This window comes from Pleurodeles waltl, chromosome 12, assembly GCF_031143425.1.
Source record: "Pleurodeles waltl isolate 20211129_DDA chromosome 12, aPleWal1.hap1.20221129, whole genome shotgun sequence".
Taxonomy (NCBI): Eukaryota; Metazoa; Chordata; class Amphibia; order Caudata; family Salamandridae; genus Pleurodeles; species Pleurodeles waltl.
Genome location: NC_090451.1, coordinates 559,676,194 through 559,700,518, shown reverse-complemented (window position 1 = coordinate 559,700,518; position 24,325 = coordinate 559,676,194). Strand labels below are relative to the sequence as shown.

At 42.7% G+C, this 24,325-nt stretch overlaps 1 protein-coding gene across 2 annotated transcripts in view; it reads left to right on the top strand.

The window, feature by feature from the left end:
* LDHD (lactate dehydrogenase D) overlaps positions 1–24,325 on the top strand; it is a 432,353-nt gene that overhangs the window by 126,535 nt on the left and 281,493 nt on the right. For both annotated transcript variants that reach the window (XM_069217648.1, XM_069217649.1), the window contains exon 4: positions 9,122–9,263. In XM_069217648.1, the coding sequence (XP_069073749.1) occupies positions 9,122–9,263 (142 nt within the window). The remainder of the gene's footprint in view (positions 1–9,121; positions 9,264–24,325) is intronic.

Genomic DNA, 24,325 nt, shown 5'->3' with positions numbered 1-24,325 from the left:
CTCTTCACACACAGGAAGAACCTATCAAAGAACAACTGGTTCACAAATAAACTTGATCGCCTTTAATACCAAGCTAGAGCACTGGTAAGGTGCTGGAGTAATCATCTAATTGCAACTGCATGCAAAGTACATTCCAGAGACTTTAAACTTCCTTGCAGGACAGTCAAAAGGAATTATGCCAAGCATGCATTGCTTAGTCTGCCAATTAGACAAACATTTTCGAGTTTATTTGGAGATGGTTTCCTCCAAATATTCTTCAATATTCCTGGTACTATCAAATAGCCTTTGCAACAACTTGCTAGTATTCTTAGTCAAGAAAATCGATGCTCTGCTGTATGACATTTCTTCCTCAGGCACTCGGTCAAAGTAGGCTTTCTATGTGATCTTTCTACCCTATGCACAGCAGGTTTACACCAATCACAGAGGATGACGTAAAACAAGTCTGATGTCCCTCAGAAAAAACATCAACTTCCTCTCAAAGTGGTCAGTTTTTATCTCTCTGTGCTGGTACTGGGTGTCACCATGTTGATCACTTGTCTCTGTCTGCAGGACCATACTGCAATCTCTCATGCATTCTATGTCATTCCAAACTAAATATACATACAGCAGATCTAGACAATCTTACAAATCGGAGTCCTATCTCAGACTGCCTTGTGTTGGAAGTGCAGTGGAAATAATAGTATTCAACCAACTTTCTCTTCGTCTAGAAATACATTTTCTCTTCAGGGACCTTCAGTCCCTGTAAGTGCATTGATTCAACACTACAAAATATTAGGGAATTACTGCATAATACCAGAGACCAAGGCATACCCTTTACACTGATTATGTTAGACCTCCAGGTGACATTTAACACTGTTGACCCCTGTATTGCTCTTTATAATCTGAGTCAGTCAGTCAAAGATCTTTATTCGGCGTATGCCATAAAAGCACATATACATTACATAAAATATAAATAACCATAAAAATGCAATCCTTATTACTTGATTAAAAAAAACGAATATCTTCAATCTACAAATATTACAAAACTAATTATGAAAACATATCAAGAAATATCCCGTAGCCCTTCTAAATGAATAAATAATCATTTACATTTTTAAAAACCTAATCGGGAAAATAAAATCACATATTTGAAATTACATTAACAAACAGTTGCATCGACCAGTTCATATTGGTTCCTAATAGCAAGGGCTGATTTGATGAAACTTAAAACTGAACTGCACATTTCTTTGGATGAAAGTCTTTGAATACCAATCAGTGCCTCCTTATAGAAAGAAGTTTGTAGTTTACGCAAAATTGACAGTATAAAAACTTTCCTAGGAGCTGAATAAAGTGAATAAAAGAAAATTGTCACAAGGGCATGGCGGTAGCGTTTTTTACCACATACATTTCATTGGAAAAGCCACTCTGAAATGAATCATATTTCATCTAAAAAGTACAAGTAGAGAGTACAGAGAGGGAATTGGAAACCAGATGAAATATGGTTCTATCAAAATTGAAGTTGAAATCTGTATATGTAGTTCAAATGTTTTCAATTTCTCAGCCACTTGATATCTATGATTCATAGTATACTCTATACATCGAGATTTAACAATTTCCTTGGCATTTACAGGCATAAGCTCAGGTTTAAGATACATAAACTCCAGTTCCAATTTCCGAAAAGAATTATGTACGAAATTGGGCCATGGAATTTTATTATGGTTGGCTAGTAGGATACAATCTTTTACACAATCTTGAACTAAACTAGCCGCGGGGTTTAGCCATACTTTTAGCCGTAGCAAGAGTGGGGCAATGTCCATCAAGTCCTTAATGTAACGAATTCCCAACTCCTCATGGCATATAATGTTCGCTACATTCTTGGGTACCAGAAGCAGCCGATGGAGAAATTTATTCTCTACCTGTTGTAAAATGGTTGAGCTAGTATATCCCCAAAGGCCCCCTCCATAAATTGCAGCTGAAACACATTTTTGATTTATAGAGCGTAATAATCTGATGGACTGGTCTGTGTACTAGTCTATGGGCGAAACAAAAAATCACTTCCATATTTCTCTCCATTTGTTGAGCCTTTAAGTTCAAATGGGGGTTCCATGACAAAGAAGAGCTTAGGTGCAATCCTAAGTAACAAAAATCTTTCACCTTTGTTAAAATATTTCCCCCCCAAAGTAAAGCGTTTTGTTTGTGTGTTTCTGGGACCACAGATCATGACATGTGACTTTTTAAAATTTAACTTTCAGATCAAGGTCTTGTGTAAACGTTAAAAAAAGATCCAAAAGAGTCTGTAAGCCGTTTGCTGTACGAGCGATTAAAACGGCATCATCAGCATATAATAAAATCGAAAGTTGTCCAAAACCCATCCTGGGAAAATCCTTGTCATTTTTTGCTGAATAACTATAAAGGCCATTAGTATATAACAGAAATAAAAAGGGTGCCAAAGTACAACCCTGTCTAACGCTCCGTTTAAATGGGAGGGGATGGGACCTTTCGCCATGTTGACCAAACTGCACTGAGATAGTAAGATCAGTGTATAGTCGTTTAATCAATTCCGACAAATCCTGATCAACTCCCATTGTGTCCATTAGTGACCACAATTTCTCTCTATTCACCAGATCAAACGCACTAAATAGATCAATAAAAGCTAAGCGAATAGATTCTCTTTTGGCACTGACATATTTGCTAAGAATGAGGTGCAAATTTAAGGCCTGGTCCACTGTGCCTAATCTAGGCCTAAAGCCATATTGAATTGGGGACAGGATTTTTGTCCTTGTCACCCAATCCTCAAGCCGATTCAAGATAACACTCCCCAGGATCTTTGCTGTAGAGTCAATGAGAGAAATTGGTCTATAACAGGTGGGATCAAGCCTATTTCCCTTTTTGAAAATCTGGACAATTATTACCATGTGGAAGGAATAGAACTTTTAATGGCACTATTCAAAACGTTTGTAATTAACGGGGCCCACAGATCAGGTAAGGATTTAAATAAATCCACTGGAACCCCATCCGGACCGGAGGCTTTCCCTGATGTCATTCTTTTAATGACTGTAGTTACCTCATGTATCTCAAATAATAACCCACTCATATTCTGTTTTGGGGTAACCAGTACCGGAGAGCCACAATCATCCTTTCTATAATTAGGGTTGTTTACAGATTGAAATATTGTTGTAAAATGTTTCACCCAGACCCCCTCGGGTATCAGACAGTCATCCTCCTTATTATCCTGTTCTGAGAAGTACGGGTGATTAACCACCTTCCAAAATTGTGCAGGCTCCCTCAATTCCGTAGCTGCCATGAGATCTTCCCATGCTTTAGATGGTACTTCATTCTTCTAATCCTCATGGGCTAACTTGTATCGCCCCCTGGCCTGTTTGACTAAATGGGACAGTTTTAATAGCTGCTTTTAGATCTTTATGGGCAGCCGTACAGGCCGAATTAAACCAGCGTTGGGGTTTCAAACCTTTAATAGGCTCAATGCACATTAATGCCTCAGAAATAGCGCAACTTAAAAACTCATAAGCAACTACAAGGTGGACATTAGTCGGTTGCAAGGACAAACATTTATCAATATAGTCCTTGTTTTGCGTTATGTCCTCATGAAAAGTTTTAGTATCCACTCTATCCCACTTCATACGGAGGCCAAAGTTTCTTTTAAAGACTGATTTCCCCCTACATTCTATTCTGGGTAAAACTAACCTAGTTTTAAGGGCTACCTTTATATTCAGAGGGTTGTGGTCACTAGCACAATGAGATATTATCTTAAAATCCATAATTAGGTGGGAAAGCGAGGAGCCAATAAGAATAAAATCAATTATACTACCTTTCTTGCTCCCGTATAGGTGGGTATCTTTAATGTCTGTCTAATTGTCGTATCCGTTGCATAAACAAAATCAAATTTATAGATAAGGGTATTTAAAGCTTTGCCTTGATTAGAGTGGATAAAGTGTGTAGATGACTCTCTGCCTTCTATAAAGGCACCACACTTATGAGGTAGTTCCTGATTGCATAACGGAACATTAAAGTCTCCAACCCCTATCATTTCAAGCTCCCTGTCCTGGAGCTTTCCTGAGGAGTCTAGGAAATCTGTTAGCTCTTCAAGGCTTCCTAACAAGCAATTACACAGGATATTATTATAAAAATTCAAAAGTAAAATGTCCTTACTCCCTTCCATCGATAATTGGACCACCATAAAGAATGCAGAGGACCAAATCAAAGACACCTCATTTTTTGGAAGTTGTAAGGACACAAGGACCAAAAGCCCCACTTGCTCTACCTGCTGAGGAAGGGAGTGCTGGCTGAAACACAGAATAATAAGTAGATATAAACTCCAACCATTTGAAGTTTTCGACCTTGGACCGGAGCCCTGCAATGTTCCAGTTAATTAAAGATAAAAATTCATTACTTTTCTGGGTCCTATTCATTGGCTCCTCCATTATAGCAATGTCTGTTGTATTTTGGAGTAAAATTACCACCTCATCAGACCCTATCAATAGTGCCGGAGACGTATGCCCAACCTCCATCTCAGTGTCCTGCGGGATACCAGTCTAGTACCCCGTCCCAACCACTTGTCAATCATTTACATCAAGAGATGACAAATTCTGATAACAATCAGGGGCGGAAATATGGCCCTGTGAAAATATCTTTGACATTGCTACATTGGATCCACAGGGAGCATTGATAGAGGGGACTAATAAAACGGTTGGATCATAGAAAAAGCTTAAAGGGAAAATTTGAATCCCACCATCCCCCTTCGCACACCGTGACAAGGTCATCAGCAAGTAGTTAACCAAACAGGGGTTGGCAAAATTAATCACAATACAATCTCCTTCATATGCTTTTTTAGAGAGACCTACCCACTTCACCCTTCGTGCCATAATAATTTTACTATTTAAGTCATCTTGATGACTAAGCTTTTGCCTCAGCCAATGTGCACATTTCCTTATTAAAGACCGAGTATCTTCTTTCTGAGTAGAGTCAAGAGGGGGCACATTAGCTAAGACCAGGACATACGGCATACTGTCCGGCGGAAGCTGTAGAACCTCCTTTTGAGCAATTGGAAATATAGACCTGGGGATTATTTCACGTTCCAAAGGGGTAATCATACTGCCAGTCAGGATTGATGGAGGTTCTGTGGGTAGATTACCATGAATTCCACAAATGGATGTACGGTGGACCAGGGATTGATCCTGGTCGGTTAAAAAGTTAATTTGCTGTGAGTCTTTGAGTTCAAGCGTAGTTTCTTGAGTGAGGCTAACAGGTTTTATACCAGTTTTTAAAATGGGCATTTGGGACAAAGATTTAGAAACAATGTCATGTAACTGCTCAAATTTAGTATTAATTAATGATATTTATTTCTCCTCTAAAGCTAAAAAAAAAGAGGTTTGAGCATTATGTCCAAATTAGCCAAATAGCCATCATGAGAGAGTTTTGAATTTCTAAAATCAGAACCTAACGTGACTGGTGATGGTCCTGCCGTTGACAAAAGATCTGCCGGGACATCCAATGATGGAGAGGTGGTTTCCATTATCTTCGGCACCTGTTTTAAGATCTTAGAACATTTGCGATAGCCTCCTGCTTTCCTTTTTTTGGGAGGAGGGGGAATAGCAACCAAATTGTCCATGGTGACTTCATCACATACATTTAGAAGTTGTGGAGAATGCGAGTCAGATATATTATTTTTGGACTGAGGCAAATCGTGGTTGGGGCTGGTGGTCAAAGGATCTGAAGACTCATACTCAGACTGAAGGTACATCTCAGGCTCAAGGAATTCTTTGAGTTAAACTATTAACAGCCCCAATCCTTTCTTCTACTTGGACAATTTCAGTTTCAATGGCCCCAATAAAGGATGATAAATAACTAGTTATTGATGATTGGACATGTGTACCCTGGGTTCCTTCAGCCCCAGATGTAATACTCTTCCTTTTACCCATCGTCTCAGTATAAGATAGAGACAAAAATGCCCAAGATAACCAATTCAAACAAAGAGAACAAGCACCTGAAGTACTGTATATCAAAATGTACGTAAACTATGATGGACTACTCACTTAACGATTCTAATTGTTTGACTTGCTTCTCCTTCCTTATGTAGATATAACTCTAGTTTTATTATCACATTCCTCCAGGGGTGCAGACATCAGAAGTGCCCCGGCCCGGTCTCCTCCGATCAGACTGGCACAGGACAGGCCTGCCCTTGGCCCGGGCTATGCCCGGGCGCCGCCTGTGCGCGTCCCGTGTTGCGGGAAACGGCAATGCGCTTTACGCGCTAGTTCCAGGGGCCCCGCCCCTCCGCTCTGGGTTCTCTGGCGTCCGCGAGGCCCAAAAGCAGCCAGGCGAAGAAGAAATGTCCCACGTTGCGGGAGACGGCAATGCGCTTTACGCGCTAGTTCCAGGGGCCCGCCCCTCCGCTCTGGGTTCTCTGGTGTCCGCGAGGCCCACAAGCAGCCGGGCGAAGAAGAAATGTCCTGCGCTGTGGGAGACGGCAATGCGCTTTACGCACTAGTTCCAGGGACCCTGCCCCTCCGCTCTGGGTTCTCTGGCATCCGCGAGACCCAAAAGCAGCCGGGCAAAGAAGAAATGTCCCACGCTGCGGGAGACGGCAATGCACCTTACGTGCTAGTTCCCGGGGCCCGCCCCTCCACTCTAATAATCTGAGTCACTCATAAGGCATCCTCAGAAGAGTGACATGCTGGGGTTCCTCCATTTTACTTTTTCAAAACCACACCACCAGGATCATATAGGTTAATTCTGTTGGAGTTCCTCCATTATCATTTGTGTCACTCTCAGGTGTTCTACCTTATCACAACCTTATTCAATATCTACATGTTCCCTCTTAATGGGATCCTGGATGTCTGTGCAATTGGATAGCACAAGTATGCAACCAACTACATGTTAATCTTGATTTCAGTTTTTACACCTATCAACCCATCACAGCATGTTTCCATGTCCACTACTAGAAGGAGAAAAGCTGATTATGCCTGAATGGTGGTAAAAAAAAGTGATTGTGCTCCGGGTTAATGGCAGTCCTGTTCATTTGCCTTTAGTATGGCTCTCGAACCTGGGCTCACCCCTCACCCCCCCCCCCCCCCCCCACACCCCAGCCAATTATAAAAGGGCACACGTTTGATGTGTTGTCTGACAACAAACTCTCCTTCACTCTTGATGTAAATTCTCTCTGCAAGTTGGCTTGCCAGCATATACTTTTGCTTAGAGGTGGGCTTCCACTCCTTCACCTTTCACATAAAAGTTCTATAATCCTTGCAATGCTGAACTTCTGCCTTAAATACTGTAAGCCCCTTGTCGGAAACAACAATCTCCAAGTCCCTGTATATCTTCCATAAATCAGTAAATTACTACGATTTGCAAAAATGAATATATTTTCTATTCAGTCATTCAGGTTCAAGAAATTTGCTGCAAGAACCCTTTATGCACAAACATAACTCACTCCCAGGCACAAAACTAACTTTCTCTGATTCAGAAAGATTCTGAAAGGCCACCTCTTCAAGAAGAAATAGTCCATTTCACAAACAAGCCATTGCTATTTGCTTGTCCAGCCCATTTTGCTATGTGACCCTTAATAATAGCTTTGTTTGCCATTTTGTTAATGCTTATACCTAGTATCGTGTAACTGTTCTAAATCTTTACCCTCCTGTTATGAACACACACAGCCATTTGGGTCTAGTCCTAGCTGTCCTCTATTCTCGGTTAACTGTTGTCAGATTGTTGTATTTGTCCCGTAGAGCTCTGAGGATACTTCCTGCTGGTTTGCAGCGGTTTGGACAACCACCATCTTGCATTTCATTTGCATATACCTTTGAATAGGGTATGGTGTGTTGAGGGTGCGTAGCGATTTGCACACACACAGGAGAAAACATCAGATGGACATTAGAATATCACACATATGATCTTGTATATTGTGTAATCAAATCTGGAATTGTGCCTAGATGACAGCGCTACTGACCCCGGGCATGTACACCTGCATTTGATACGTGAATGACATGTAATTGTACATGCATTCCATTCTCTCTAGTGTGATGAAAAGTGTTGAGATGTGTACAGATTCCTGCTTGTGCATTATCTTCAGGATGTTAACATGCACACATCTTTTGACATATGAGGGGCTTCTACAAAGTCTTTGCTGGGCATGTATGGTTTCCTTTGTTGTTTTCCTCGCAACCTGTAGGTTTTTTATGGGGTTCTGGTTCATTAACTTGATGTTAAGTGCCTAACCGTGGATTTGGAATTAATTTGTGCTGTTTCTGAGTTCTTTCGATGTGTACTATGATGTAAGGGACTAACTGGGTTCTGCCTCTGTGGTGTGCTCTAGTGAACGGCATAACGAAGTGGATATGGTCTGATCAGAAGGGATTTGCAGGTGCTTTCGAGACCATGAGCTGCTGAAGATTCTATGACATTCTTGGGAAAGCCCTCAATTTTAAATTTACTTCGGTAGTGACTGAGAATATGTTTAATTGTTCCTGGGACTCAGACAGATTGGGAGTCAATTATCCTACATTATAGCAGCCCAGACCCTAACCCAGAATCCTTTCACATGAAGGATACTAGCTGAGCTGGGGGCAGTTAAATTTCACAATATACTATAGACCTAGAGATTAAGTATTTTGAAGGGTTGCACTGTGCATGTTTTCACTCCCTCAGATGCGGCCATCAAACTCATATGGTGTCACCATTGCATATGCCTACAATAATGTACGTCCTGTATGGTCCCCAGTGGTGTGTGTGCTTTATATCAGCTGTTACTTGTTTTTCGTGATCAACAGATTTTCTTTTCTGTGCTATAAAATTTTTCAACCCTATACAAAACAATTCTTGATAGAAAGGATGTTTTCCCATCTTGATACGAGCATGCATTGAGAGAACCCACCTATGTTAGGTCTCACTGCTGACAACAGCAATACTTAGTTCCCTAGGATGACTTTATCATAGACTCAAGGAGCTCATTGATGCTACTTAATACAAGTGTGGGCTGAGAGGCACACCATTTTATTGGTATCCCAGAACTGCCCATGCAAATAGCGGACAGTTCCGTAACCGTGCTATGCAGTGCTGTATAGACTACCATTGAGGAAATACAGTTGGTTTTAATCAATCAGGTGTTTCTTCCTCTTCCTGACAGGGTGGTGTTTGCTTCAATCTGACAAGAATGGACCAGGTGTTAGATTTAAACACTGAAGACTTCTACGTTACAGTAGAACCTGGAGTCACTAGGAAATCACTGAACAGCTATCTACGTGACAGCGGCCTTTGGTTCCCCGTGGGTAGGTTGGCAGCTATAATTACTTAACTTATGTAATTACTGTTGAATGATAATGAATGACTCCCATTGTCTTTTTGCTTTGGTTTTGTGTGTTTTATTGTTTCTGTTTTTTTTTTTTTTTTGTTAGAAGATCTGTTCTTTACTCTTGACAGTCACCTAGTGTATGTGCTTTTTAGGTACAAAGACGTAACTCTGCAATTGATGATTGAAATGGCCAGCATTAAATGTAACCTGAGATTACTGTTTTAAACAAAGGGGGTATAGCTGCTAATAACACAGCAGGTGCAGCGGCACCAGGATCTGGGGATCTAGTGTGTTAGGGTCTCTGGCATGCTTGCTTTGACATAAAGTCACTATGGTCCGACCTCATCTTAGCTAATAGAGGTCACCATCTTCTCACTCTTAAACAATGAAAGTCGCCATCTTTCCAGATTTATGCAAAATCATTGTGATGTCTGCCATTAGACTCAGATGTTGTCTGACCTTATCTTCCTAAGCTCTGTGAAAGAGTCAAGCCATCCAACTGATGACATATATACAACAGTTGATGCACCATTTGTCTAGGTTAGAGATCTACTTTTAACCATGTCAGGGTTAAATAAGCACACATAGAGGCATATAACCAAAATAGTTTCATCTGAATTGACATCCTTTTATCTTATATGTTCATAAGGAAACATCTTGATGCACATAATCTTTGTCAGACATGCTTAAACTTATGTCAGAAATGTACATTTCTGATAAGATTTAGTACATAAGGACTACCAGTTGGCAGAAGAGGTCCTTCATCCAGATTATTGCCACTGTGCTACATCTTGCCTGAAGCCGATAAAAGCTGAGTCCTGAGGAAGGCTGCAGTGCATTTGTCCTTCCATGCTCTTAGTGAAGCTCCTAAAAGAAGGCATTAGGGTGTTAGGTTTAAGATGACATTTTAAATCATGCTATTTTATTCTCGTTATTGATAACGTGTCTTCTTGCTGTTTTTATAATATTCTGTGGAGCTGTTTTAGACGTACTAAGAAACAGATTGTTCCTGTTGTAATGAATACTTTATACTTAGAAGTGTCCATTCTCTTTAGTACACTGTCTGTGTGTGATACTGTGAATAACAAAATAAGAGTTGTTACTGTTTCCACAGTGCCCCTGATCCGTTTATAGGATTGTTAACAACCCAAAAGCAATGTCTCTATCTTAATTACACATTGAATATTGTTTTGTGGGTCTATAATAAGCTGTCTTTCACATTCTTCGCTGGTGCAATGAACCAAGTTCACTAGTGTCACCTGTGGATAGGAAAGCTTACCTTTTATAGTTACACCCAAGTCGTAACTTAAGCAACAGCTGCACTTCTTATTATACAAGACAAAAACACAAGGCTTTAACCACGAATTAGCGTACTTGAAGGATAAGGTAGACTAACTCAGAAGTGGAAGAGCCCTGTTCACTAAGATCAGCCAGAATAGTCCTTGCCGAAGGATCCAGTAGGCAAGGAAAAAGAAAGGGTCTCTGGGCAAAAAACCCTTAAAATAAACACACATACCAGTGAGTAAAGCAAGGACTCTTCAAGACGTAGGACGCCTGTGCTAAGAAGCCATTTTCTAAAAAAGCAGGATACTAACTGGCTCCATTGTGTTTTGAGACCCTATGTCCACCTCTCCTGCATTCACCATTGTTGTTTCTATTCACTTCATTTGTCTCTCTAAGTCAGAATAACCTAAAAAAGTAGAAAAAATAAAAGAAGTTGGAAAATACCCATATTGTTGGCTTAAGCAACATTGAGAGGTTTTTGCGTCAGTAGAGAGAAGTGGGGATGTTGTGATTTTATTGCATAATAAAGGACCATTCAATGCTTGGATTCTCTTAACCTACGGAACTTGATTAAAGTTAAAGCCACACAAAATGAGATGGAGGCTGTGAGCAGAGAATATTCATAATGTGCTGCTGTTTTGTTAATTTTACACTGCAGTTGTTCTTTACTTCAATGATGTCCCCTCTTGTAATGTCATCAAGTGTTGAAAGTGACTGTCACTTCATTGGATGTGACCAGGATCAATGGTCGTATAACATCACATTTTGTCATGTCATCAAGGGGTCAAAGAGTGCTTCATCTCACTTCCAAAACACACCTCTTTTGGTGAATTGACACCCATGTCAGTGCATCTTGGGAGCTACTGGTTCAATGATGGACACCCTTGTTACAACTGGTGTATTCTGTTATATCATAGCCATTCATGCTGTTTTGCCTGCAGTGAGGGCACTTTGTCCCCAAGGACTGTTTCCTCCTCATCCAAGTACTGCCATTTCTTGCCATGTGCAGCACCATATTCGTCCTTTCCAGTGTATCTGTTTGTAGCACTGATGTGTGAATCACCAACATATTTACTGACTTTCTGACAGCTTGGTTCCTCTGAATAGACTGAGCATTGACTGTCTGTTTTTTCCATGGTCTGACAGTCTTCTAAACATCTGTAGTTATTATCTGTGACTGCCTGACTTTCAAAAGCATTCAAGAGAACTGTGACTAAGGCCAACACAGCCACTAGATGCTGGCTCTGCTGACTAGTGAATAATAATGTCTCAGCCATGTTGGCATTTCATATGTAGGCTGCTGACAAATGACCCTGCACCATCACTTTTAGTCATTTTGATGCAGTCCTTGCTGACCGATGACTAAGACTACCATTATATTATTGATTTAGAGTTGACTGATGTGACTAACTCTTCACACTTCAGTAGGCCGTTTATATGTAAATTTGCATGATGAATGCTCGTCGGCTTCTAAAGATTTTCCAGGAATCTGTATTATAAATATCCTTCAATTCAGGTCACAAAGAAAGTTTGAGACAATTATATCCATAAAAAAGCAATAGCTATATTTTACAGCGACCTAGCACCAGTTCCCCATCTAAAAAAATGCATATTGGTTAAAGTATCGATAGAAGTGGAATGTGTAAAAGTACCATATTTAAAAAAAAAATAGAAGTTTCAATATTTTTTGGGGTAGTCTTAAATAAGCACACTATTTAAACATGGCTTAAATTGCATTCAGAGTTCCTTAAACATGAGTAAATACCAGTGAAAGGATCACTGATATAATAGTGAGCCATTAAATATCGAAATAAACAAATATCTGGAATTAAATATCGGTAACCTTAACATCGACTCCTTATGCTTAACCATAAAAATCACAAAGTACACAAATATTGTTGTACAAAATACCGATTTTTACATATATTGATAACAAAAATGGCGGAAACAAAAATATTGTCACCTCTAAATAAACATATATCAATTCACACAATATCAACTACAATATTATCACCTACATATCTAAATATTCTTTATAAAACATATGTTTTAACACCAAACAATTTATTGAAATTAACCCAAAACATCTAAGGGACACATATTTAATTAAATACAAATATATAACGTCAACCAAATATTAAACATTCACCCAAAAAATACACCTAAATATATACAATAAATCCACACAAACATTAACTGTAAACAATTAAACACAAAACGAGATATGAATTAATATATAAACAAATTTATATCTAAAATAATTAAACTATGTATTGTGCATCGAAAATAAAATCTAAGTTAGCATTTACCATAGGTCTCAACTGATTTAAAAAAAAAATTAAAAAAAATCAAACTACATTATACCAACTAATTGAACAAAAGTATGGACAACTTTAACCAATCAAATAAAAGAAACAACTAAACCAAGAATATAAAAGGCACAATAGTTTAAACAACTAAATACTTCCAAAATGACAAATGCTACAAGACGAGGAAACTCTACTAAGTGCTTTCAGCAAACGACTAAAAAAGAAATATAAACATCGCAACAACTACATAATCAATTAAGTTATACTTTTATGTAAATTAAAACATAACTCTTATTAAACTTAAGAAGGTAAATGTACAAATAAATATGAGTGTTCTTTAACATTTACCTTTTTGCATAGACACCCTAAACTGCCAGAAAATATCAAATATAGCAACAAAATATAATAGAATATGCATACTTCGATAATAAATTATAAACTCACCCAAAAAGTGAGCAAAAAGAAAATTTAACACCCTAAACGTCTACAAACTACCAACAAAATACAGTTTATTATTAAAGTAACTTTTTTTCTCTTGCAACATAAAAGAAAGCACCTGCTCCTTGTTAATACAAGTGTTAGAAATTGTGTCTCTAGTTGGCAGCGGTATGCACCCTGGCTAAGTAGGGACCACATTCCTAGTCAGGGTAACCTGTGCTCACCCTCTGGTAGCTTGCCACAAAGCAGGCAGGCTTAACTTAGAAGGCAACACTCATGCAGCAATCATAGTAAAAACACCAAAAAAAAGACTCCACACCAGTTTAGAAAACAAAAGTAGGTTTATCTGAATAGATAAACACCATAATTACACAAATTCAATCACTACATCAAGAGATATTAAATTTTAGAGTGTATCAAAGCAGTGCTTAACACTGGGATAGTTTTAGAGCCTTTAGGATACTTGTGCAGAATATGTTCAGTTCACTGTGAGGAGCGCAGCGAGGAAATGTTGGGATCACGTGAGTCCAAGTTGAGTTTGGGATTTAAGCGCAGGGAAATATCTGGTGAGTGACGAGGTTGCAGCAGAGAGCAGAGTCTACCTGCAGCGCTTGCAGATCCAGCGAGGAGCAGACGTGCAAATTGCATTACCATTGCCTGGGTAATTTGGGTGGGCGCCTCTGACTGTAGCACTCTGAGAGGGCTGGAAAGGTGCACTCAGTATGTTGGTGGGGTCCTCGGAACCAGGCCAGTGTTTAAGGTAGGGTGCAGTGATGTCCTGTGCTCCCCAGTGGAGCCTAGTAGCAAGAATGTTCCCCTTCTCCTGAAGACGGACGAGCAGGGCAGGTGTACGCCGCACTCTGGCTACGGCTGATCACACAGAAAGGTGATCTCAAGTAAATAGCGGGTCTTAGATGAACCGTGGGTAAATTCTAAGTACGCCACTCAAGGTGCTTGTGGTGATCTGTGCAGCAGGTTCAAATTAGCCACTTTTGAGGTTTTTGATGTCCCTGAGACCATGGAAGAACAAGGGGCATGTCAGCAACCCCTTGGAGTGACTCTGAGGCAGTCTTGTGTTTGCTGGCCAGAGATTTGCAGGGTAGCAGAAGGCAGCAGCAGTTACTGGGAACAGTCAATCCTGGCAGAGTGGTGATCCTGGAACACAACACAACACTTTACTCCAGCAGAGTTTCCTTGAGTCCAGAAGTTTACTGAGTTTTAGGGGGTCAGAAACCCAGTAGTTATAAGAAAAAAGTCTTTGATGTGGGGGATCAATTCAGAAGGTTTCTTTGAGGTGCACAGGGGAACAGGCCTCACAGTAATGAAATATGACTTCAGTGTTTTTCATTACCAGGACATGTAAAACCTAAGAGTACATGCCCTGCCTTTTACCTACAATGCACCCAAGAAACCCAAGGCAGACCGAAAGGACCTCAAGACCTTCTAGCCTATCTCCCTGCTCTCCTTCCCAGCAAAAGTCATAGAGAAAATTGGCAACAAACAACTGACCCATTTCCTTGAGGAGAACAACACTCTGGACCCATCCCAATCTGGATTCCGCAGCAACCACAGAGCCGAAATTGCCCTCATCGCCACCACTGATGATATCAGGACCATACTCGACAACGGTGAAGCCGCGGCCCTCATCTTCCTGGACCGCTCAGCTGCATTAGACACCGTCTGCCACCACACCCTACGCACACGCCTCAATGATGCAGGAATCTGCGACAGAGCCCTGGACTGGATCACCTTCTTCCTCACCGGCAGAACTCAGAGAGTCCGACTCCCTCCATTCCTCTCTGAAGCCACCAAAATCATCTGCGGCGGACCCCAGGGATCATTCCTCAGCCTGACCCTCTTTAACGTCTACATGGCTCTCACTAATATCGCCCCATCTCACAACCTCGACATTGTGTCATACGCCGATGACACCCATCTGATCCTCTCCCTCACCAAGGACCCCGCCATCGCCAAGACCAACCTCCACAAAGGAAATGAAGGCCATCGCCAAATGGATGAAAAACATCTCCTGAAACTAAATTCCGACAAAACTGAGGTCCTTATCTTCAGCTCCACCCCCTCCGCATGGGATGACTCCTGGTGGCCTGCCGCACTGGGAACCGCACCAACCTGACACGCAACCTGGGATTCATCCTAGACTCTTCACTATCTATGACCCAGCAAGTCAACGCCATCTCCTCTTCCTGCTTCAACACCCTCCTCATCCTTCGGAAGATCTACAGATGGATCCCCACTGAACCCAGAAGGAAAGTCACCCAAGCCCTCGTAAGCAGCAAATTGGACTATGGCAATGCCCTCTATGCAGGAACCATGGCCAAACCCCAGAAAAGACTGCAACGCATACAGAACGCCTCCGCATGCGCCTCATCCTGAACATCCTCCACCACTGCCTCATCACTGCCCACCTGAGAGACCTACACTGGCTCCCCATCAACAGGAGAGTCACATTCAAACTTGTCACCCATGCTCACAAGGCATTACACAACACCGGACCAGAATACCTCAACAGACGGCTCTCCTTGCACACCCGACTCGACAGCTTCGCTCCGCCATCCTTGCCCTGGCCACCGTCCCATGCATCCACAGAACGACCGCTGGCAGCAGATCGTTCTCCCACCTCACCACCAAGACGTGGAACACTCTTCCCACCCACCTGTGTCAGACAAAGGACCTACTTAACTTCAGGAGACATCTCAAGACATGGCTGTTCGAGCAGTAGCAGCCCCACCCCTCCTCTTAGCACCTTGAGACCCTCACGGGTGAGTAGTGCACTCTACAAATACTCTGATTGATTGATTGATTGCCCTATAGCTACCTAGGGCCTACCTTAGGGGTGACTTATATGTAAGAAAAGGTGAGTTTCAGTCTTGGCAAGAGGATTTAAGTACATTTCAGACACTCAACCCCATTCACTGATCTGGGTTTAATCCATTGTTATAATGCTTGCCACGTCATCCCAGTTTGGACCCAGCCATATGCAAATCAGTCTTGACCCTTCTCCCCATGGGAACAGTCCAGCTTGAACTGCCAGGCCAGGCCCTCCCTGGACTGGAAACAAGTACCCTGGGACCAGTTTCGGCTAGTTTAAATCTGGCGGCGTAGCAAGCAAGGGACCCATGCCTGGGCATACCCCGACCACTTAGGGCGAACATAGCATCACCACAATATAAATGGATGGAGTGTTGAAACTTTTCAAACACTCACCCCAAGTCACTGATCTGGATTTAATCCATCATTATTTTGCTCACCATTTCACCCCAGTGTAGACCCAGCCATATGCAAATCAGCCTTGACCCTGCTCCCCATGGGAACAGTCCAGCTTGAACTGCCAGGCCAGGCCCTCCCTGGACTGGAAACAAGTACCCTGGGACCAGTTTCGGCTAGTTTAAATCTGGCGGCGTAGCAAGCAAGGGACCCATGCCTGGGCATACCCCGACCACTTAGGGCGAACATAGCATCACCACAATATAAATGGATGGAGTGTTGAAACTTTTCAAACACTCACCCCAAGTCACTGATCTGGATTTAATCCATCATTATTTTGCTCACCATTTCACGCCAGTGTAGACCCAGCCATATGCAAATCAGCCTTGACCCTGCTCCCCACAGAAGCAAGTTGTCAGGGATGACAACACTCCTTGTGATCTGGATGAGGACGACGGTGCTGGTCCATCTGGTCAGCCTGGGGAGACCTCAACTCTGAGTGTCACTGGGCCACAACAGCTCCTCCCACTCCAGCCACAACACATCAGCAAATATCATCCACCTCAACCTGTGTACCTAGCACAGCAACCAGCATCATGTGCCCCCCACCCCCAGTCCTGGATCTTGACGTGACAATCACCACCCCAGTTACAGAGGAGCCAGTAACCTGTTGGAGTGGGTACCATGGGCCGAGGGTACAGGCTTGTGGTGGGAGGAGTCATAGGAGGGTAACTGTGGGCAGGCAGAGAGAGGCCACTAGGGACACTCGCACCTAGGACACCATTGGCCAAGTTTTGGGAATCTACCAGGAGTCCCAGGGCGTGATGGGCCAGGTACTCCCTGAACTGAGAGAAATGAAGCAGCTGCATAGGGACAAACACAAACAGTTGGCGGCCCATAACTCCAACATGGGCTCACAAATAGCAGTGCTGATGGACGTCCATGCCCCCCTGTGCAGGGATTTCCCATCACCATCTACCTCTTCCTGTGGTCCAAGTATATCTGGAGCATCAAAATCTGCTGCAGCCACAGGAATGGAGATCCTGCCAGAAGAAGACAACTTTAGACACCCTTTTCCCTGCAGCTGTGGATCTCCCCTCAGTGCCAAACTGGGACATCCATGCAAATTACTAGGAGGTGAGGATGGCTAGACCTCCATCACCAAAACCCTGAACCTAATTTCTTACAGTGTTACACAGTCACCCTGTGGACTATTTCTGGATACATCTACCTTTCTGCCAGCAGCAGTATTTTGGACTTTGGACTCCAAATATTGTAGCAACTCTTCCATGTTTGTGTTACCTAATGTTTCTTTTATCCCTGTTCACTAACATAAATCCAGCATTATTGAACTCATTGCCTGTTGTTGTGCATCTCACATCTAGCAATGTATTCATGTAATTCAACATGAACTTGACAATGGCACAAAGATCTACTTGTGTTAGTATGGATATGTTGCATATGTACAAAATGTAGCTCTGTACAACAACCCTCACCCACACATAAATATAAGTGCGCACTTCTATACCAGATTAAGTAAATTGAAGCACCAATAGCCATGCATCATGTCAGAAACTTAGCAATTCAAACATGACACCAATTGTGCACAACATGGAAGGAGGGAATAAATCTGACAATTTAATTGTGAATGGGCAAACTTTAATTGGTCTACGTCACCAGCTAGAACTATCTCGCCTAGCCCACAAAGGTAATCCTTCATCAATAACATCAATAGACATACACATGGCAGAACTACATTGTCTTATCACAAGATCATTCCACACCAGATTTCCAGTATCTGGTGGAATGTCAACACCAAATATCTGTGTTGCGCTACAAGCACCTTCCCCTACAATTATGAGACACCTCAACAGCTGCAGACACATCACACACAATGAAGAATTAGCCATTTTTGTGGAAGAAGAGCATGTTTTGCCTTCACCACAACCTTTAGTTGTAGCACATGATGCCACACATAATGCATTAGGGCAACCACATAACAAGGAACAAGTCCATTGATGCCATTATTACTTTCACCCTATCATCGTGCATGCTTACCTTGTACAGGAATTGTACACCAAAAGTCTGTGAATGTCATACCCAGGAACTACCATTGTCCCCATTGTGCATCCAGACAGCACCATATACTCACAAATGTCACAATTCTGAAATGTCCAAAACATGATGTCAGAGTGAAAGTAGCTGAAACAGATAAGAAATGAAAATTAGCTGTCAACCCCCAGAGGTGAGTCAATTCAGATAGTCAACTCCTGGAGTACACAGTCCATGACAAAATATCAGAGCACACCAAAGTCACACAAACATCATCACCATGTATCATAAACTTGGTCAACAAACATCTTCCATCTGGATTAACCAGAGCATGCCCTCAATGATAAATCTCTCTTCATCACAACAAGAGTTGTTGATACAGTACAAGTCACGAAATGTTACCAAAATACTTACACTCATGAGAAGAAGTTGCTGATGAGATCTTGCCAAAAGTCAGCTCCTTCCTCTTCACCATTATCATCATCATTTGGTATCCCAGGATCCTCACCTGGTGGCAGTTCTGTGTCACTGTCCTCTGCACTGTAAGGGATGTTCTGTTGCAGGGCTGGTTGTGGAGCATGTGCAGACCACTGTGATCTGACACACCTTCCTGTGTGAGTAGAGGATGGCTCCTCCAGTTTTCTCCAGACAGCAGAACCTGGCCTTCAGGAGACCAGAGGCTCAATACACTGGCCACCTTGTCCTCCCATGGGCCACATTGAAGAGGACTTCCTCTGGTGTTGCAGGCTTCCTCAATGGGGCCAATAAACATGGCCGGCTGGGATAGGCTGAGTCTCCTAGATGGAAGACAAAAGGAGGTGCAGCAATAAGTTACACAGTTCCTGTTTATACACCTGACACCCCCCCCCCCCCAAAAAAAAAAGTTAGCTCAGATCAAACTTACCAACAAGCCAGGCCCTCTCCAAATGGAGTTGTGACTGCTGGGGTATGGTGCTGTTCAGCATGACAAAGGAATCCTGGGCAAATCCTGGGAAGCAGGCACAGACATTGAAATGTATAAATCTGCCAGTAGACAGCTTGGACGTTGACAGAATGGAAATTTTTCCTGTTTCTGTAAGCCTGTTCCCTGTTATATGGTGGTACTAAGGCAATATGTGTGCCATCATTGGCTTCAACAACAGGTGGTATCCTAGCAACTCCATAGAATCTTGCATTCACTTTGGCTAAATCATCGTTCCTGGGGAACTGGACGTAGCTGTCCATTTGTCTCATCATTGCTGAAAGCACCTCTTAGCACACAACAGAACATTGATTGAGACATACCACCACATATAGCCACTGTGTATTGAAATGAACCTGTTGCCAGGAAATGCAATACTGCTGTCACTTTCATTATTGGCGCCACACATGTGGGATTTCATTTTTGAGGCAGGAGGTTAGGCTTCAACTGACATAGATCCAGTACGGTTTGCCTATTCAATCAAAACTTGCAGATGAAGTCCCTTTCTTCATTTGTGTGTAGGTCTGAAATTGGGCGTTAAACAGTAGCCTGTCGTCTTCTCCCTCTCCCAAGGTACCCATATGAGAATTAAAAACAGTATAGGAATGTTGATCACAATGCCCACAGTAACACATGTGAAGAGTAAGGCAAAACGTACGTGACAGTACATAACTGTTGCAAATTTCAAAATAGAAATTTCCGCCTAAATTGTGTATTGTGCAATATTGTTGCCTTTACCTGTTGTTTGTCTATTAATGTGTAAATTATACATCACTGATGTATTATTTGCACCTTTTCATATCTTATATCTTATCTTATAAAAATGTGGTCAACAGCGGTGTACAGTGCACTTTCCCAAACAAGCCTAAAAGCACACTAATGCACCATACAGATGAAAAGTACAATAAAAATATTTGTCAGTGGTCATTGACATATAATGAAATGTGACCCCTCATTTGTAGTGACGCAGTTAACAGTCTCAATTACAAAATTTTCAGCCGCTAAAATTACGGCGGCCTTATCTCGCATTTTAGACATTGTGCGTCTGACACGGCCAGCAGAAGTCGACTGTGCAGTGGGTAGATGAGTGCACGGCAGACACAGCCATAGGCTAACATAGGTGATTGTGGCGGTCGAGGGCCAATGGCTATGTCCGTATGCGCTGACAAAGCTACGTCGCTTACATGTATGCTGCAGTTTGGAAAAAAAAACTCACTCGCCTCTTGAGTCTGCCGCTAACAAGACCTTCTTCATTTCTGCTGCCGTTTGTCACATCTGGGAGCAATTATGGCAGGCCAAGCAGGTGAGAGGGTCCATGCCTTCTCAGCAGATGAGCTGGAGCTGCTGGCAACTGAGGTCCTTTCTATGCATAGCCAGCTCTATGGCTCACCAGAGGAACAGGTAACTCTCCCATGCATATGTTTCAGTGCTTTACTTCATAACATTGTGCCTCTGAGTCCAATTCTACAGTGATTAATTGTGTAAAGTATTGTGTTCCCAACATAGGGTAATAATGTCAGGGATTGGCCAGCACTATACATTGTCTACTGAACATCATCATTGGGATGTGTGAAGTGTGTTAAGCCCTACATTCCATTTGTGGTGTATGCAGACATATATCCATGAATAGCTTTTATAGTACCTTTGAATCATTTTTGCATTCAGAGCATGGTTACTCTGCAAACACGTCTGGCCCTTACTGCATGAACTGGGAATGTATCCTGAACTAAACTGTTTAAGTTGGGGTTAGGTAGTTGTAAGTTCCCACCTACCTCTCAACGTAGATCCTGTCTCAATAATATGTAGTCTGTGAACTACCATTATCTCACAGACACCTTTAGAGTGCAAAACAGCCTCGAGCACACATATGGAATTATCTCAAGTTGCAAAATTATATTTTGAAATGCTTAAAATGTGTTCAGGTGGGGATTAGTCTGCTCTGCCAAACGTTAGCAATGGGCCACTCTTGGACAGGGGATGTGTGGCACTACAACTGATGCCCATAGTATTTTTCCAGTAAATCTCTGAATCCTTCGATGAGCACTGAAACAGTTTGAACACACATAAGTAGCCATGATTGATTTTACAGGGAATACATTTGGAATGGTGACTGAGGTAACCCCTTTGACCTGATACCTCATACCACTTACCCACATTGGCAACGTTTCACATGTCATGATGGCACCCCCCTTACAACTTACAGGTCTGGATTCTCTTTTCCATAAGAAATGATTGCACTGAACAGGCATATTGCACATGTTGTACATTTACAGTGCCAATATTTATTGGGTTAGAAGTGGTTTGATGTATGTATAAACGATTTATTAACATCCATCCACACCAAAGACAACAATGGAATGTTGATGCATACTACACACACTCAAACAGTTGTAGTATATTATTACATTAAGTTGTCCAAAGGCCCACACATCAGCATATAGGAATCTTTCACTGGTCATAATGGAAGGGCTGTCATGAGTGTCCAAGTCTTAGGATGTAGGATCTACTATGCTTCCATTTTATGGACCGTATGCATCAAGTCATTGAGCTTGGCTTTAAAGGTGTTTGTACAATGAAGCAGATAAAGGGGGTCATTCCGACCTTGGCCCCATGCGGCCGCCAATGCGGCCGCACTCACGCGGCCCCCATTCTGACATTCCCACTGGGCCGGCGGGCGCAAACCAAGTTTGCGCCCGCCGGCCCAGCAGGAATGAAGCCGCAACACAGGAGCTGGCTCCGAATGGAGCCGGCGGTGTTGCGGCCGTGCAACGGGTGCAGTTGCACCCGTTGCGCTTTTCACTGTCTGCTAGGCAGAGAGTGAAAAGCTGGCCGGGGCCCTGTTAGGGGCCCCTAGACACTCCTTACCGCCAGCCTCTTCCTGGCGGTGAAAACCGCCAGAAACAGGCTGGCGGTAAGGGGGTCATAATCCCCAGGGCAGCGCTGCAAGCAGCGCTGCCCTGGCGGATTATAGCCGCCGGTGCAGAAATGGCGGAAAACCGCCAGCCCCGGCGGTCCGACCGCGGCTTTACCGCCGCGGTCGGAATGGGGAAAAAAGCACCGCCAGCCTGTTGGCGGTGCTTGCGGTCATAATGGCCCTGGCGGTCTCGAACCGCCAGGGTCAGAATGACCCCCAAAGTGTGCTGTTGTTAAGCTCAGAATGGGGTCATTTTTCTTAGTGGCCAGTAACTCAGTATATGTATGATGGCCAAGGTCTACATGAGGTTAGTGTGTTGGCTTAGTCAGTGTAGGACATGTCAGGGATGAGGTTGGTCAGCAGATGAGTACCCAAGTGTATATACATGTCTTTGTAGTGCTCAACATGTGAAAAACAAACTTGTAATGTGTTCACTTTGGATTCTGGCTTGTGCTAATTGTAGACATTGTATGAAATAAAAAACAATAGCCAAATAATTGCAGCAACATATGCTTTTTTCCTCTCTTGCGTCCATACAGGTCAACGCTCATCAGAAGCTTACCATCTAGAAAGCCATCACCCGTAAGGTGCAGACTCAGGGGGTCTTTCGTCAGCACAGCGTCCATTGCAGGAAGTGGTGGGAGGCCCTGAGGCACTGGGCTAGGAAGATCACTGAGGTCCAGCTGGGGATGACCTCACAGTGGGGACGGGGCATGCGCTGGCAGCTGCCCCTCCCCCTCTCCCCCCAAAAAAGGCCTGCATTAGTCCAGTGGCCTATCCTAACAGGCAGTTGAAGGCCAAAGAGCAGCTTCAAGGGGTGAGTCCTCACCAGAGTTGTACATGTTACCTTACAAACTATATATTTTTTTCTGGTAGCTATTTGCAAAACAACATTGAGGGTGTGCCATGTCCAATGCACAGGAAAAGTTCAGGATTATGCAAGTATGGTAGTATTTGCATGATGATGTTCTTTGCCTAACCTTTTATGACCGAGGCCAGCACAGTCCAGTCCACTGCCAATTTTCTGTTTAGACCAGGGACATGGCTGAGTAAGGCCATGATCACTTCATGTTGTTTGATGCTCTGGGAGAAGGTTGTACCAGACAGACTAATTATCTTCATTTTGTCAGGAGTGATGCTCCCTCACTACTTTCTTATGTGATGGGAGCCATATTACATGTGCCATAGCATACAATGCACTTTTGCTGCAGTGACTGAACTGTACTTCCCATTGGTAAGTGTTGATTTTACAGTGACATGAATATGCATACCTCACTGGTGGCATCAGCATTAGTGCCTACATGTTCCCCATTGTACCTTTCCCTGTTGTTGTTTCATCTGCAGTACTGGTTCAAGATGCATTCACTGACTGGAGACATGCATCAGGGAGTGATGTGTGACAATGTTGGGATCAAATGTGAGTGCCTGAACTCAGTTTTACAGGCCATTGGTGTTTCATTTACCAAATGGTGCACTGTTGTGCCATCCCATCAAGAATGAAGTTTGTCCACCTCTTCAGGTCATTGATATTCACTGGCATTCAACAAACATTAAAGGTGAATGGGCTTCTAGGAATGCAATATGAAAATGGTATTGTAACCAGTACCAACCCTGACTGGGGATGTTCATAGCGCCATATGTACCATTATGATGTGTGCATTCTTAGTAGATATCGCTCAGTCTAGGCCGTGATTCTCTCCAGTATACTTTTCAATGCTACTTGTGATAGGTAGTCGAGCTACCTCAGTACAGCTTTGATTTTACTATTTAGAAACTGGACATGTGATGCATTATCAACAGAAAAAATGAAACCAGTGTGAACTGAGCCTTTGCATGTGACTGCCACAGCACTTATT